Here is a 15,573-nt window from a genome sequence, read left to right on the forward strand (position 1 = left end):
TTCTTATAATAATGATTTCCGAAGCACTTTGCAAGTAATCGGCAACGCTAAGACGTCACAACTGCCTTATGGAGGTCGAGGAGGCGATCCGCAGTGCTGTTTGTCCGAAGCTCTTAACTTGGGTGACAATAAATGAGAGGGTCACTCATGTAAAGTTGTGTGTGTGTGTGTGTGTGTGTGCGTGCATGCGCGCGCGTGTGAGTGTGGTGGGGCTGAGAGTGCTTTGCACGTCCCCTCCCGACCTGTCAAGCCGGTTCATTTCGGTTTTAGCCAGGTTGGCTAATCTGTTTCGCACGTTCCCCTCCCTTCGTTGACCACAAGCTATAAAGACACCGCAGTAGCAGACTGCAAGTCTATGTCCAGCCTGACAAGAACAATCAACATGCCCCCCCTCGAGAAGTCGCAGGAGATGAAGCCCTTCAAGCAGAGAAAGTGTCTGGGTAGGTGCGGACCGGTACGGTTGGGGTCGGGGGGTAGCCTACTTACCTGCATAGGACTCGTGCGACGAGACTGGTCACCAAGCCACTGTCCGTCATCGCTCGCCCATTTACAAGACTACGTGCATAGGGGCCGCGTTTAGTTGAGACAATGGCTAGCTTGCATTTAACTAGTTTGTCCTGCAGAAGACCGTTACATCCCGGGAATAAAATGCATATTAAAATGTGTTGTACTACTGGGCTTGTACGAGTATGTTTAAATGCAGTAAATAATACAAAGACAGAAATGAGACATTAATGTTGAATGTACAAGCGGAGGTTAACAGACACACGACAGTCTTTAAATTTGCAGGAATATTTGCACGCATTCTGAATGCTGGCGGCGACGGGAGTGGTTGACTGATTAAATCAATAATATTAGGCAAATATGACCTCTTGTGCGATAATGATGGGATATATTTTTTAAAGCCCTGCATACTTTTCAGTGATCATTTACTCGAGACCTGTAGCTGGGTGCATTCTAGAACGGGGTGTAGTTTGGAGAATAAGTTATTAAACGACAGTATGAATTCAAACGATGTGAAAAAATGAGGAACATCAGCTGTGCTATCAAAACACTACACGTATAAAGACTCTACTAGTTAAAAAAATATGCAGGTCCATCTGTTCCCCAAAAGCGCAGAAGGTAACCATGGCGTGCTTCCCTAGTTACAATGTCGCAGCTGTGCACAATAGTGTGACGTGGAGCAAATCAGCTGTGTTTGTTGTTTTTGCCGACTTTCTCGAAAACCGGTTTAGTCCAGCTGGCTTTATCAGTCTAAAAGGTTGGAGGTCACTGATTGACCACAACCCTGGTCCCCTCCTATGTCTGGTTCAGACATCTGCAACTCTTGAGCTTTGAGATTTATATTGCCAGAAATGTCTCAGTAACTCTGAATCAGGAACAGAAGGAAGAGCTGCAATGTAAAAACAAAATGTATTGACATTAAGCCATATCAGTGATTACTGCTACTTAAAAATAAATTAAATATTTTAAAAAATAGCAAAAAAGAAAAACCTTGACAATGAACCAAACCTTTCATCTTGTCAGGATATTTTGGAATACAAACAATTATGAAAAACAACACATTGTGTTGTCAAATGTGGTGCTATACACAGTATATATTGTGACCTGTAGAGGGCATCTCAGAGCACCAAACCTCAGACACAGTCGCACAGACACTAGACCAGGTTAAAAATACAATTTAATCACAATACTTTTACAGTTACTCTGCTTTCTTCCATTCTTTCCAGACTAGCTTAGTCCACCTCCTCACTACTCCAGCTCCCAGAATGAGGTTGAGGCAAGTCCCTTTATGCTGGACTCAGGAGTACCTCTGGTACCACAACATTGCAACCAGGAAGCACTCTTGGATGGGGCCCTACCTCCATAAAGCAGAGGAGCCCTTTTTTGGCAGTGTCCTCTGGTGGTACTCGGGGACCCCAATAGAGCTGCCCTTCCAAACTATAAGTCCCTTGTAACTTTGCAGGTGTCTAAACTAGAGACATGCCAGAGGAGCACTGTCACCTATCATACTGAGGGATAAACTGTTCTTGGCAGGCAGTCTCCCCTGGTCCACCCATGATATCTTCTTCCCGCTTGGGAAAGGGAATAGTAACCATTCCAGTCAGGGTACAAATCCGTCTGTGCTGTCCTTCCATAATAGCCTTTCTGCCAGCTAAAGAACCACTCTCCATCCCATTTGGAATGTTAGTCCATCCATTATGTCTGTCATAATATGTATACACAAGCTGCACTACTTGGTAAGATGAGTTGAAATCTAAGTAATAACATAGACATCACCATTAATGTTTGCAAATGTCTTTGTTATATCCCATTTAGTATGGGATTCGTAAAAGCAGTGCTAATATTTGTGATGTGCCATTTATTGGAATAATAAGTGCCATGCATTTTATTGCTAAAGTTCTATCTATCTATCTATCTATCTATCTATCTATCTATCTATCTATCTATCTATCTATCTATCTATCTATCTATCTATCTATCTATCTATCTATCTATCTATCTATCTATCTATCTACTAAAAATGTTTGTGATGTGCTGTATTATATTGAAAGAGATAGCAACTGGATCAACACACAGAGACAGACAGGTACAGAGACACTTTTCCTTTTATTAAAGTGGATGAGAGAGAGATCAAGATGAGATCAGGATGAGAAAAAAAATTACATATTGTATAAACTGTAGTCAGATTGTAAAGTCTATGTCATTACAGTTGGCCCAAGCATTTTTATGGGGGTTATATTAACTGAAACATAATGCATGCTGAGCAATTTTAACAGTAGGCTATCATCAAAATATGTGTTTTCCTTTCCAGTTACTAAGGCTCACTGTAAAATGCCTGGGAAAACTGCAATGCAGTAGATTTTCCAGTTATACTACAACACATATAGACATATGCACTGTACATGGATATGGTCAAAAAACCCATTTAAGCCAGTTCAGGTTGGTGGGTGGAGAGAATATATCCTTGTAGCTGTGGGGCCAGTTTAGAGTCACTAAGTTTCCTAACCATGCAGACACAGTAATAACACATTAACTCCCCACAGATAACTGTATGACATGAGTCAGACCTAAGATGTTGTATCTGTCAGGAAGGAACCTTAACTACAGAGACCACCATCATCTAACTCTACTTTCTCCATCTGTCCACATGGGTTTCTATTCAGCAGATACTCCAGTTTTTCTCCCACATGCTAAAAACTGTTAACAAACTGGTTAGTTTGGTAACTCTGATTTGGCCTGATTTGTATGCAATGTACTGGCACCTTGTGTGTGGCATATGTACTGTATATGTATATGTTTGTATGTGTGCGTGAATATATATGTAAATATTGTAAGGGGCTGGGATGCTCATGAGATGGAAGGACTTGGGGATAGAGCATGCACAAGGTATTATTATCTTCCCCGGAGAGCTGGATGGTAGCCCCCTCGAGCGCCAGCAGTGCCTCGGATTCCCACAGGGCAGCATGGGATGTGGAGTTCTTCAACTGAGCCATGTTGGATGCCAGCAGGGGGTGGTGCAGGGACTGGGGAGCCCTATTTTATGGGGTTTCCATCTCACCCAGAAATGCTTTAGTACCTGGGTGGGAGATAAATGGAGCTGCCTGTCTGAGATGGAGGAGCCAGAGTCAGGTGGAAAGTTGCTTTATTGTGCTATACAGTGCTTATTGCCTGTACTTATGACTGTGGTGGTGGAAAACGCTTGTTTTAAAGAGTTTCTCAGTACACGACACATGTTTCGCCCTAATTGGGGCTCCTCTGGTGTGCACACCTTTGCTTCCTCTTACAGAGACTGAACCTCGGACATCAGCGCCTGATGCGAAGCCATGCATGTTTCGCCACAGCAGCTGGTTCACTAACTTGACAGGTTGAAGATCGGAGTATTGCATTCATAGGACTGAATCACAATCTGATTATTTGGATGGTTACCTTACCAGGTAACACTTGGGGTTGGTCGGCCATTTGGCAGACATCAGCCACGTCCTCTCCGCTGCAAGAAACAGATCATAGATATGTGATGCAGTACCTGCCAGATAATACAAAGAATACATGACATGTCCACACAGTATATTTAACATGTTCTGTTTTCTTCTAAATCTTTTTCCATGTCCTAGGAATGTCAGGGTTTGGTTGGCAGTTAAAACTGTTATATACTGCATAAAGCCACAATTACTACAAAATGAATGGAAACAACTACAAAAGACAAGATAAAAGTGTTTTTTTTTTGTCCCTAAAATAAACAAAAAAAAAAACAATGACGCATATTTTTTTTTTTACACAAAACAGACCTTGGTGATGTAAGCAACACCTGTCACTGCAGATCACGTATCCTTTTGTTCAATAGCACTACAGATGAGTTCTAGTGGGCTTTGAATGTTCTTTCATTCTCATGACTCACTCCCACAGGGCATATCTAGACTCGGAAGAAAAGGAAAAAAAAAACAGAAATGCTTACAAAATTGCTGTTTCCATTGTTCATACATTTTTCTTCACTTAAGTCATTGAAAAACAGAAAAAAGAATGACTTGTTGAGTTACATAGTGATCTTCCTCCTACGTTTGCTAAAACATTCTTTTGGGGAAAACATGTTTAGCTTACGTGGGTCAACTGTAGTTTAGATGTATCTTATGTATTCTTTTTTTGTGCTTTTTGTTTCTTTTTAGCAACCAGACAACACGAGGTGTCAAATATACGACTCAAGTTTCCCAACAAGCTCCCTGTAAGTGGCTGTTCTTGCTGTTTTCTTGAAGGGTGTAAGATCTACTTACCAGATGCTCGCAACTTATAATTTCATTCAATTCAGTTCCAGGGTGACTGTGGTTTTTGAATATTTTTTAGGAACTTCTTTGTACCTTTATATCCACCTCACAGCTACATCACTTCTTTGTAGTTTTTTTTTTTTTACTAAAGGAAAAAAATGGTGAAAATTTAATAACACCAGAAAAACAAAAGGAAATAGGATCACAGACTTTAATGGGTGGTGGATTTTAACAGCCTTGCCGCTGTTAATGTGTTGTTTTTCAGGTTCAGTGGATGCAAGGCAGGAACCAACCAGAAATAAACAGGACCAGTTACGTCATTAGTTAACCTTTGGCATGGCTCAAAGCTTGTTTTAATAGGTGCATAGATTTTCATTTTGTACTGCTGTCCTGTTACTAGCTGAATAAAAGACATTGTTATTTTTAGTATTACCATTAGGCACAGTGCTACCTGACACAAAACAATAGCCCCATTGTTTTCCTTAGGGCAAGCTGTTCTCCCAGGCTTGCTCCTAAATATAGCTGAAGAGCAACATTAACATTGTGGCCATTGGGCAGCATTTTGTAATCCTTGTATCATACCCAACTTTGAACTGCATAGGGACTTTCATGAAAATTATTTTTGTAATGGTTTTACTATGAAGTATGTATTGATCTAGCAGTGAGTTGAACATGAGATTAAGTACAATATGCCGGGGGTGGTAATTTCAGAGGCTCTGCATGTGTCACCAATTTTAAGGTGAATACACCAGAGCATTCCTGGTTGACACTAAAATGATAATAAGTACTGTAAGCGATGATTCAAAATATTCTGTTCAGCAGTTAGATTAAATAACCAACCCCTCTTGACAGGAAAAGGGTGGACGGATGTTGAAGCAAAAAAATTATACACCTTTAAACAAACCTTACGTTTGTCACTGCATTTCTGTTTTATTGTCACAAGGAGCTGTCTGTCCTGGAGGCATCAATGACATGGCATAAGAAAAACACACACATGCACTAGGTCATTTGCTCAGGACACACTGGATTCAAACCTCAGCCAGTTCTATGTGAAGTTTACATCTGCTTTTTGTTTTTTGTTTTTTTTTTTGTATGTGTGTGTGTGTGTGTGTGCGCGTGTGTGTGTGTGTGTGTTTTCCCCCCTGAATACTCCTTGTTTTAGTTTGACCTCCCAAGAATTGAATGGTAAACAATGTGCAGGTTAAAATGATTGGTCACTCTGAACTATGTCATGTTAACATGTCTAATGATGTACTGGCACTCTGGCTATAACTGATGCCTTCCTTGTGCCTGGTTCTGCATGGATAGGTCCTGGCTCCTGGTTATCCTGAGCTAGAATAGGTGGGTGTAGAAGATGAACAGAAGGCATAGGCGTACCCCTGCTTTGTAGTTGTGACTGGTCAGAGACTCACAGTTATTGCTTTTCTTTTCCACATTTAGGTTATCGTGGAGAGATACAACAAGGAGAAAGTGCTTCCTCCTCTGGACAAGACAAAATTCCTGGTGCCACCTGATCTCCCTCTCTGCCAGTTTGTCACCATCATAAGGTAAGACCCAGAAAGGACAAAATTTAATTTGTGAAGTCTCAAGTTGATTATATTTACAAAATGCCTTTTTTTTTTCTTTAAGACACTTTCACTGTTAAGCTTTTGTCCTTTAGTAAAGACTGAGAGTGCATGCTCACCTTTACTTAGCGTTTAACTAACTCATAAACTAGACCATTTTTAATCCTTAGTTTTGGGGACTTTTATACTCAACTGCTCAGGGTTTGTATTCATTTCAACACTTTAGATTCCAGCATTTTTCATTCTTCAGCTTGATTTTTAATTTTTACTTATATATAAGTTGTTGATTCTTCTTTGTAGTGACCACACTTATGTTTGCTATATGTGCCTGTCTCACATATCCTGTCAGATTCTGGTTTCCCAGAATGCCCAGTCACCAGACAACCAAGTTGTAACTACCAGTCACTGATTATGAAATTATCTGGGCAGAAATGGTTGATTTGCATTAAACATATCCATGTAAAGGAAGTCAAAACAATTTGTGTTTTAATTTCTTGACATTTAGAATTAGCATTGTCCTCAAAGTTTCTGCCTTCTTGATAATGAACTGAATTTTGCCCATTTTCTGTAGTGTTATCTTCGCAAGTCTTTAAAATTTACAGTAAATTTGCATCAAATGAAGCATGAATATGGGAAGCTCAACTCTCAGGGAAAAGTATTCTAATGAGCAAAAGAACACATGACCAATTTTAGGTTCCATTTGTCACAAGTCACAGATTGGGTAGCAATGGTGACTTTCTGTAAAGAAGTAGACTTGCAGACACAATTTCTGATACTATAAATAAAACTTTCTCTTTGAACCTGTTTCCACCAAATTAATAAAACAAAAAAACCCAAAAAAGCAGTGCAATTAGGAAAAAAGAGAAAAATAAAATTGAATAATAAATTACAAAATAACTTTAAAAATAATCTTATTTTTTTAAGCAAACAAATATTAACAGGTGAGATGACTAAATTATGAAAGGAATTAGAACAGTGGATCTCAGCTGTTATTTTAAAATGGTCTTTTCAACGAGAACACAGGGACATGCTTTGGAAATTTGTTATGGGCATATTTCACGCAAATGTTAGAAAGTTTTTCTTCACACAAAAAACCACAGACTCATGGCTTATTTCCTGGGTCCTCCCTGCGTGGAGTTTGCATGTTCTCCCCGTGTCTGCATGGGTTTCTTCTGGGTTCTGTAGTTTTCTCCCACAGTCCAAAGACATGCAGGTTAGGTGGACTGGCGATCCTAAATTGTCCCGTGTGTGTGTGCTTGGTGTGTGTGTGTGTGTGCTGGCGCCCTGCCCGAGGTTTGTTTCCTGCCTTGTGACCTGTGTTAGCTGGGGTTGGCTCCAGCAGACCCCTGTGACTCTGTAGTTAGGATATAGCGGGTTGGATAATGGATAGATGGATAGGAGAATAGGATGGTCGATTTTATTGAGCTGAATGGCCTTTTATTATCGCACTTGTTCTAATGCACTACTGTTCTCAATTGTCCTAATAATTTTATTAACATTGAATTGGTCAGCTGACATATACACTCACATGGGCTCAATTTAGAATAATTAATTAACCTAAAACACATCTTTTGGGTGAAAAATCACAAAAACGTCAAAAAATCCATGCAGATTCAGCTTAAAGCACGGGTGGGCAAAGTCGTTCCTGGAGGGCCACAGTGGTTGCAGGTTTTTGTTCCAACCCAATTGTTTAATTAGAAAACAATTATTGCCAATAGTTTAATTTCATGGCTTTTTAAGTCCTTTAAATCTGTTATGTCAGGTCATTTTCCTTTGTAAGCATGTCATCCAAATGGTTTGAAATCAAAATTGGATGAGTAATTCTCAGGCCTTCACTTTTTTCTCTTCACTTTCCTTCCAAGTATTTAATTAAACCAAACAGTGCATAATAAATCCACACAGGTGTAACTGGAAACAAGCTAAACGGAGAACTGCTGGTTTTTTTTTGTCATTTGCATCTTATTGCTAATAAGGAACAATTTAAAAATGAGAATAAGGTTGTTTAAGACTAAAATAAGCAATAAGGGTTCAAAATCTTAACGAGCGAGACAACGAAAATGAAGCAGAAGTGTTACTTGAGCAATAAGTGCTTCTTATTAAGCAATTGGGTTGGAACAAAAACCTGTAGCCACTGCGGCCCTCCAGGACTGAATCTTCCCACTCCTGGCTTAAAGTGGAGACTCTAGCCTGACAACGGTCAAGGGTGGATTTAAAATCCTAATGTTGACTCTAAAAGACAGCAGTGCTGTATAAAAACTACTAATAATAGCTCTCCCTATATATAAAGCGATAAGACATCTGTCTATCTGATATCCGTGCTCATTGTCCAAATGTAATGTCTGCTGGCATCCACAAGAGGGTGGCAATGTTTGTACGTGGGCAAGTGGTCAGCGTAAGATAAACCCAGAGGCGTGTGTCCATCTGTCTGGTGTTCACAACAGGGCTGGAATGTTCGATTAAGAAAGTCAACAAGAAGCACAAAGAAAGAGATGTAAGGCAAAGAAGTTTGTAAATGCATGGCAGACAGACTTATCATTGTACCGTTAATCCTGTTTAAATAAACAGGCATTTTGCTATGGTAGTACATAAACAGATAAAAGAAAAAATGGCATTTAAGATTTCTCAAGATTATTTCTTCAACATTCTTGGCATCTCTATGAATTCTTCCAAAACAGAGTACATATGACACACTATTACTACTTAAAAAAGTGCAAAGCACAATACCATGTACAATGCTAAATTTTCATAAATCTAATTCTTTAATTAAACATAAAATGTTATGCATTTAGAGTAACTACAATGTTATTTTTACAGACCACTAAATAGATATATTGAGATCAAATTTGGCTTTAGGGAAGAAAACGACATATTGCGAGGAGGAGGAGGAGGAGGAGGTGGATGTGGCTCATTGCTGGGATAAAAAACTATCATGTGCTTGTTCATAAGCATCCCAATAGTGCACTGGCTGAGTGTCCTAATTCCACTTCTTGAAATCCAGTTTGAAGTGGGCTGCACAAAGTGTTGCATACAATCAGTGCTGTCTTCAGAAAGTATTGAGAGTAAAAGGAGATGCAGTATGCAGTCCTATGCTGCACATTTGCTTTGAAGTAATTTCTCCTTTTACAAATATCCACTTCCATTCTATTCATGGTCCTCTAAAGTGGATTTACAAATCTGAAGCACCAACGTACAAATTAGGATCAAAAGAGTACTTTACATATTTTGTGATAACTGTATTTATTTCAGACTTCATTTGGCACAGTGGCCAGTGCTGCTGCTTCAACTCCAGAGTACTGGGTTCAAATCTCAGCCTGGTTCCTATTTGTGTTCAGTGGGCACATTCTCCATGTCTGTGTGAATTTTTTCTGCTACATCCAAAAGACATATTTGTTAAGCTAATTGGCTTATCTAAATTCCAATGGTGTGTGTGAGTGTGCCCTTTGATGGACTGGAACCCAGTGCAGTGTTGGTTCCCACCTTCAGATTTTGAACTTGCCATGACCCTGCACTGCATTATGCAAGTTCCGCAGTGGATGAATGAATGTAGCATTGCTGTGCCTTCAGACTTCGAGCCTGCCTTATCTTTTGTTTCTTGGTTTTTAACTAATCATTGAACATCTTTACATGCTTGAACTTGAATTTATTTTTTTATCCTGCCTGAATGAAGATATCCTTCATAGTGGTTTATGGTAAGCCAGGACTTTTTTAGTTCAAGTTATCGGATACAGTTATAAAACCACACAGCGCTCGACTCCCATTGTTTTGCATGTTCATCCTGACTCAAAATGCCAGTGCATTGCTGACACCTCAAATGACTCCATTTATTGCTTGTTATCGAGCAAAAACATCTATAGAAAGGCCAATATCAGAGTTCAATCTGTGGTACATAAGTTTTACAATTAAAAAATGATGTGGGTTGTTCGAGTTAAACCCTCAAACCAGTGTTTGGAAAAATGTATTTGCGTTTGTTCCCTATACAGTTTAACTCATTTCCTCCTTTTCATTTACCTTTCTGTTTGACAGAAATCGCATTGCAATCAACTCCACACAAGCCTTCTATCTGCTTGTCAACAACCGCAGCCTGGCCAGCATGACCCTCACCATGGCAGAGATATACTCCTTAAACAAAGATGAAGATGGCTTTCTCTACATTACGTATGCCTCTCAGGAAATGTTTGGCGCCTGAGACACTATGTTCTTTCTCCAAGGAAGAACTGTTTATCTTAAGGTTGATGGTCACTGACAGCGCTTAATTCCACTGCCATTGTCGTGGCTGTGTTTCTCATCGACCAGGATCTGCTGACCTGACTGTGTCTCGAGTTTGATATGGGCTAGGCACAAATGACTGCAGGGTGTGACTGCCTGCTGAAGCACTTGTTGGCATTTTCAGCACACAAAAATCTGGCGTGGATCCCTGGAGACCCTCATATCACTTTGTTTTTATAACTGCAGGCAAATACTTTCCATTCTGGCTTGCAAGGTTGTTTAGATTTGATAAAGGGTGAGGTTTACTTTTCATAATGTTATAACATTAATTTTATGGTTCATGTTAATCAAATTGTCACTTAAGACGGCCTCAGCAGACTGGCTTTCTGTGAAATGGGATTTCTTAAAATCCTAGAGTAGAGAACTTCATTCATTCAGATATTTTTCAATTCACAACATACTGTGCTAATCTCCAACTCCGGTTACCAGTGGTAGCACAATTTCAGGATACTTAACCAAAGTAAGTACAGCTAGCAATGTGCTCATGACGGAACTAGCTGTTTATTTATTTATTTTTTTTAAGAGTGTTACTTGAGTAATCACTTCAGATTGTTAGCACATGTGTCTTATTTTCGTTATTTAATTGTACCATTCAAAATTTCCTTTCTTTATGATGGGCAGATTCCAACAAGAAAGCAGGAAAAGAAAATGTATACTTTTACACGTTTTGGAGTATTTTTAAAGTTTGAAAATATAAAAGGGATGATTTTTAATATTTTTTATTTTATCTACATTTCTAAGGAAGTCTGCTGTGGTAATACAACTTCATTTTTAACATTCACAACATTCTAAGGTTATTCTTAAGAATAGGAAAAAAATGATAAAATACAATTGTCAGGAGTTGTACCAATATTTGGTCTGATTTGTTTGCGGTACTATTCAGCATATACTGTACTCTATAGTATACTATAGGAAGGGCTTGTGAAGTTTTGTTTCTTGTCCATGACTGGAATGTCTTGTAACGTGTTACATGTTAATTAAGATGCTTAATGACATTGATTTTATTCTCTAAGCAAAAGATATATGTGTTTGGTAAAGCGTCTGGCATGTCATCCTTAGGGCCGATTTATACTTCATCGCTCAGAGGACGTATATGCACACATCATGGCTGTCATGTGTTTCCAGCGTTCATTTGATATGTCCTCTGAGAATGTCATCAGAAATTAATGAGATGCTTGTGCGAGTTGCAGTACCAGTACCAGCAAAATATTGCGGGGAGGTTTGGGCGAAGTGTGTTCAAGTTGGAACATGATGTCAGAGTGTCTCCTACAGGATCAATGTGCGTGCTTCAATGTTTGATGAATGGTTTGATGTGGTGAAGCAAATCATCAAACTTAAATGCTGACCTACAAATATACTCGTGGTGCTTTTCTTCATCTATTTATCGCATAGGTAATACAAGCGTTGCATATTCCCCATTGTAATGACGTAATATATTTTAAAGGTCTCGTATACCATCTTCTGAGATTTTTTTTTTTTGTTTTTGCACCTTCTCAACAGCATCACAATGTATAGAAGCATATTTGAGTCACAGAGAAAAAAAATTTGGGACACAGTGAAGAAAAATAGGTCCATTTTGTGAGTAATGTAGAAATTTCGACTTTAATCTCTGTTTATTTTGTCATTAAAGTAAAATATCATCTTAAAACCGACCCATTTGTTAATCACTACATGCTCCTGGGTCTTCCTTCTGTGCTGACAGCAGTGGCAGGCAGTGATTACCACACAGAACACATTAAATGTATGATATTCCAGCTCTCCGCACATTTAAAATCCTTAGATTTATACTTAATATCACTTTCATGATGAAATGTGTTAAAGCATGTGTGTTACATTTTACAGATAAATCGTTAACTTCACTTAAATAATAAATACTGTTAATAATTACACATATGGGGCGGCACAGTGCAGGGGCAGTAGTGCTTCTGCCTCGCAGTAGGGAGTTGCGTCTCTGGTGTTCCATGACTGGAGTTTACATGTTTTCCTGGTGGGTTTCCACAGTGTGCTTCAGTTTCCTTCCAAGGATGTGAAGGTTTCGGGATTTGGTGATGCAAAAATGACACTACTGTATGTGAGTGCTTGTATTCACCTTGCAGTAAGCTGATGCCCCATACAGGGATTGTTTCTGCCTCATGCTCAATGCTAGCTGGAATGGGCACTTCCCAGGATTGATGGATATAATCGTTAAACAGCCATCCTTTTCAGAGATATTCTGGCAAGGTGTCCTGGGAATTTAATGGATGTTTTGGGCAATTCACTCCACAGCGAAACCGAACATTGTTTTCTCACCATGACGATATCTCGTACTACCACCCGATGGAATCCTCCAGATTTACATAAAGTATGCACGCAAGTATAAATAGTCCACTGCTTGCATAGCATTAGAGTCCACTGGCGCACACATCACACAGCGTGAATTATAAACCCAGCCTTGGTTTACTAAAGATAGTTTATAAGGCATACTTCTTACTTAATAATGTTGACAGTATGTTACAAAACGCAATATAAATTACACAATTCATTCTGAAGCTTTCGTGGCTCCGTGAACCCAAGAGCTAAATAAAAAAACTTTTAATTTTAACTGACCAGGGTTACTTTTATTTTGTTTTTATATTAACAGTGCTCAGAATTGTAAAATGCATTGTGGTCAGCAATGCAGCTTCAAGAATTCCATGTTCTTTTATTTTCGTCCTGGTTGATTTTCTCCTCCAGAGTTAACATTGCCATTTTCTGCCCTGGTGCTGTCTCTTCTGCATTAAAATCCCCCAAGATGTGGATTTTAGAGCTTACCTGCCTTGAGGAATCCACAGCTTAGCTTAACTGATCCTTGAGTCAGGATGTCGGTACTTGTTTAGATGTTTCATGGACCCTGTGGATGGTGCAATGGCCAGAGATCATAGCATCGCTCACATTTTCTCAGGTTTAAGGTTGTTTTAAAGGAGAGATTGTATTTTGCACTTGGATGATACAAATTGAAAATGTGTATGCAGAGGATGCAGTTGTCAAACCTGTAGCTCTTACATATGGCTTGCTCCTAAAAGAATGTTCAAATAAAGCAGTTAATCTTTTATAAAATGAAGTTTCTGGTCTTACTACTTAATTGGTCTGAAAGTTGCCTTCTGTATGTAGTGTGTTAAAGGTTCAGCCACCATCAAGGATTCTTTACATTTGATATTCCTCCTAACTCAAAACAATATAAATGGTTTCATTCTTGTTCATATTCTTAACAGGGAAACTGAAGTACTGCCCAGAAATTGTTTTCTGCAGGAGTGGAAGGTTAAAAGGTTAGTCAGTTTGTATAGAGAAAGGATGATTAACAATGGGAAGCACGCTACCTAGTCACTGCCAGTGTGGTGTATGCATGGCCATAAAATGGGCACACCCTCAGATATGTGTGCGCCCTCTGATAAACTGAGGTCAATCTTGCATAAGACCATAAGAAATGTGACAAATGGGACCTTTTAGTCCACCAAGCTTGTTTGTTTAGCTAATGGCTAAACCGTCCCAATCCAGAAACCTCTTAAAAGGCTGTCAAGGTTTCTGCTTCAACTACTTGTCTTTGTAGTTTGTTCCAGATCCTCACAGCTCTTTGCATAAAGAAGTGCTTCAGTCTTAAATGCATTTCCCTTTAATTTCCACTGATGTCCTCAAGTACGTGATTCACCCTTAAGCTGAAAGGGCTGCGCTGGATCTACTTTATCAATGCCTTAGAGGATTTTAAAGACCTGTATTAGGTCTCTGCACAGTCTCCTCTGCACGAGACAAAACAGGTTTAATTCTCTGAGTCTGTCAGTGTAGGACATGTTCTAAAGTCCTGGGATGCACTTGGTTGCTCTCCTCTGCACAGCTTGACATGCTGCTATGTCTTTATTGTAGCATGATGACCAGAAATTCACACAATACTCCAGATGTGGTTTCACTGGTGCATTATTCACATGAAGCTACAGGATGGGATCTGGTCTGATATGAACCCATAATGGAAAAAGAAGGTTTTGCTAAATTAGCACTGCGCTTGTAAAGTTTCTGTAAGCCAGAAACGTAAACTTCTACCAAAAACAATAAAATTGTTATGTGCCAATCGGTGTCTTTTCACTGGAAGGTAAAGAGCCAGTTGAGTGTGCATCCTCCAGGCCAGTTTCAATTCTAGATAATGTTAAGATCCTGGTGCAAGTAGTAGAAGAACAGAGGGAGGCTGCTGCCATCCACAACATCTCAAGGTCAAAATGAATTTATAGAAGATAGAAATGTATACAGTATCTTTAAATGTTGATTAATGTAAAATATTACCAGCAGTGTCTTGAGCCTCTTTGCAGGTCCTGATGTCTTTGGAGGCAGAAAAATCTTTTGATAGGGTCGAATGGAATTATATATATTTACTGTCTTGTGTGCATTTGGGGGTATCTCCAATAAACATAAGTATATGAGTTACACATTATTGTACTCTCATCCAGAAAGGTATGGTTTGTAAGAGTATGAATAATCAAAATTCTGACCTTTTTAAAAAAGCAGTGATGGACAGGACAGATGAACTTTGATGCCTCTTAACGTGATGTTTGATGCTTTTTAAGATTGCTGTTGAATACCTAACTATTCATGTTCAGATATATACTGAGTGTACAAGGAATCACAAGAGATGGGGTTGAACAGAAAATATAATTTAATGCTGATGATATGGTGCTTTTTCTCATCACTGCAATTTACATCAAATCTGTAAGAGGAATCTCTGAGGTTAAGGCTTAAACAAAAGACCCCCTTCTCCCAGGTAAACAATTCTGCATGACAGATTAACCACAATCACTATTTGTTGACTGTGTCCAAACAATTTAACTATTTTGGGGTAATTGTTACAAGGAAACTTAGATCGACTTAAAGTTAATTTTGCCAGTATTATAGAAAGTATTAAACAAGACATTAATAGATGGTCATTTCTCCATTCCCCTCTAGACAGGGAGAATTAACATTGTGTGACAGATGAACGGGGA

The 15,573-nt window shown here is 39.1% G+C and overlaps 1 protein-coding gene and 1 long non-coding RNA gene across 2 annotated transcripts; both read left to right on the forward strand.

Annotated features, from left to right (window-relative positions):
• The first annotated feature begins 213 nt into the window (after positions 1-213).
• On the forward strand, positions 214-10,987 carry LOC114646339 (microtubule-associated proteins 1A/1B light chain 3C-like). The gene is made up of 4 exons (XM_028794497.2): positions 214-440; positions 4,665-4,720; positions 6,201-6,307; positions 10,349-10,987. The coding sequence occupies exons 1-4, from the start codon at positions 356-358 to the stop codon at positions 10,509-10,511; spliced, it is 411 nt and encodes a 136-aa protein (XP_028650330.1). The 5' UTR covers positions 214-355; the 3' UTR covers positions 10,512-10,987.
• A 7-nt stretch (positions 10,988-10,994) lies between these two features.
• LOC127526729 (uncharacterized) lies at positions 10,995-13,670 on the forward strand. Its single transcript, XR_007934168.1, has 2 exons — positions 10,995-12,932; positions 13,003-13,670. It is a non-coding gene; the product is annotated as an uncharacterized LOC127526729 (long non-coding RNA).
• Positions 13,671-15,573: the final 1,903 nt, after the last annotated feature.

This window comes from Erpetoichthys calabaricus, chromosome 1 (assembly GCF_900747795.2).
Source record: "Erpetoichthys calabaricus chromosome 1, fErpCal1.3, whole genome shotgun sequence".
NCBI lineage: Eukaryota > Metazoa > Chordata > Cladistia > Polypteriformes > Polypteridae > Erpetoichthys > Erpetoichthys calabaricus.

What these genes read in the sequence shown, in the direction of transcription:
- LOC114646339 (XM_028794497.2), top strand. Translation starts at nt 356, where the DNA reads ATGTCCAGCCTGACAAGAACAATCAACATGCCCCCCCTCGAGAAGTCG. An exon ending in AGTTTCCCAACAAGCTCCCT is followed by an intron (nt 4,721 to 6,200) that starts GTAAGTGGCTGT and finishes TTCCACATTTAG; the next exon opens with GTTATCGTGGAGAGATACAA. An exon ending in CAGTTTGTCACCATCATAAG is followed by an intron (nt 6,308 to 10,348) that starts GTAAGACCCAGA and finishes TCTGTTTGACAG; the next exon opens with AAATCGCATTGCAATCAACT.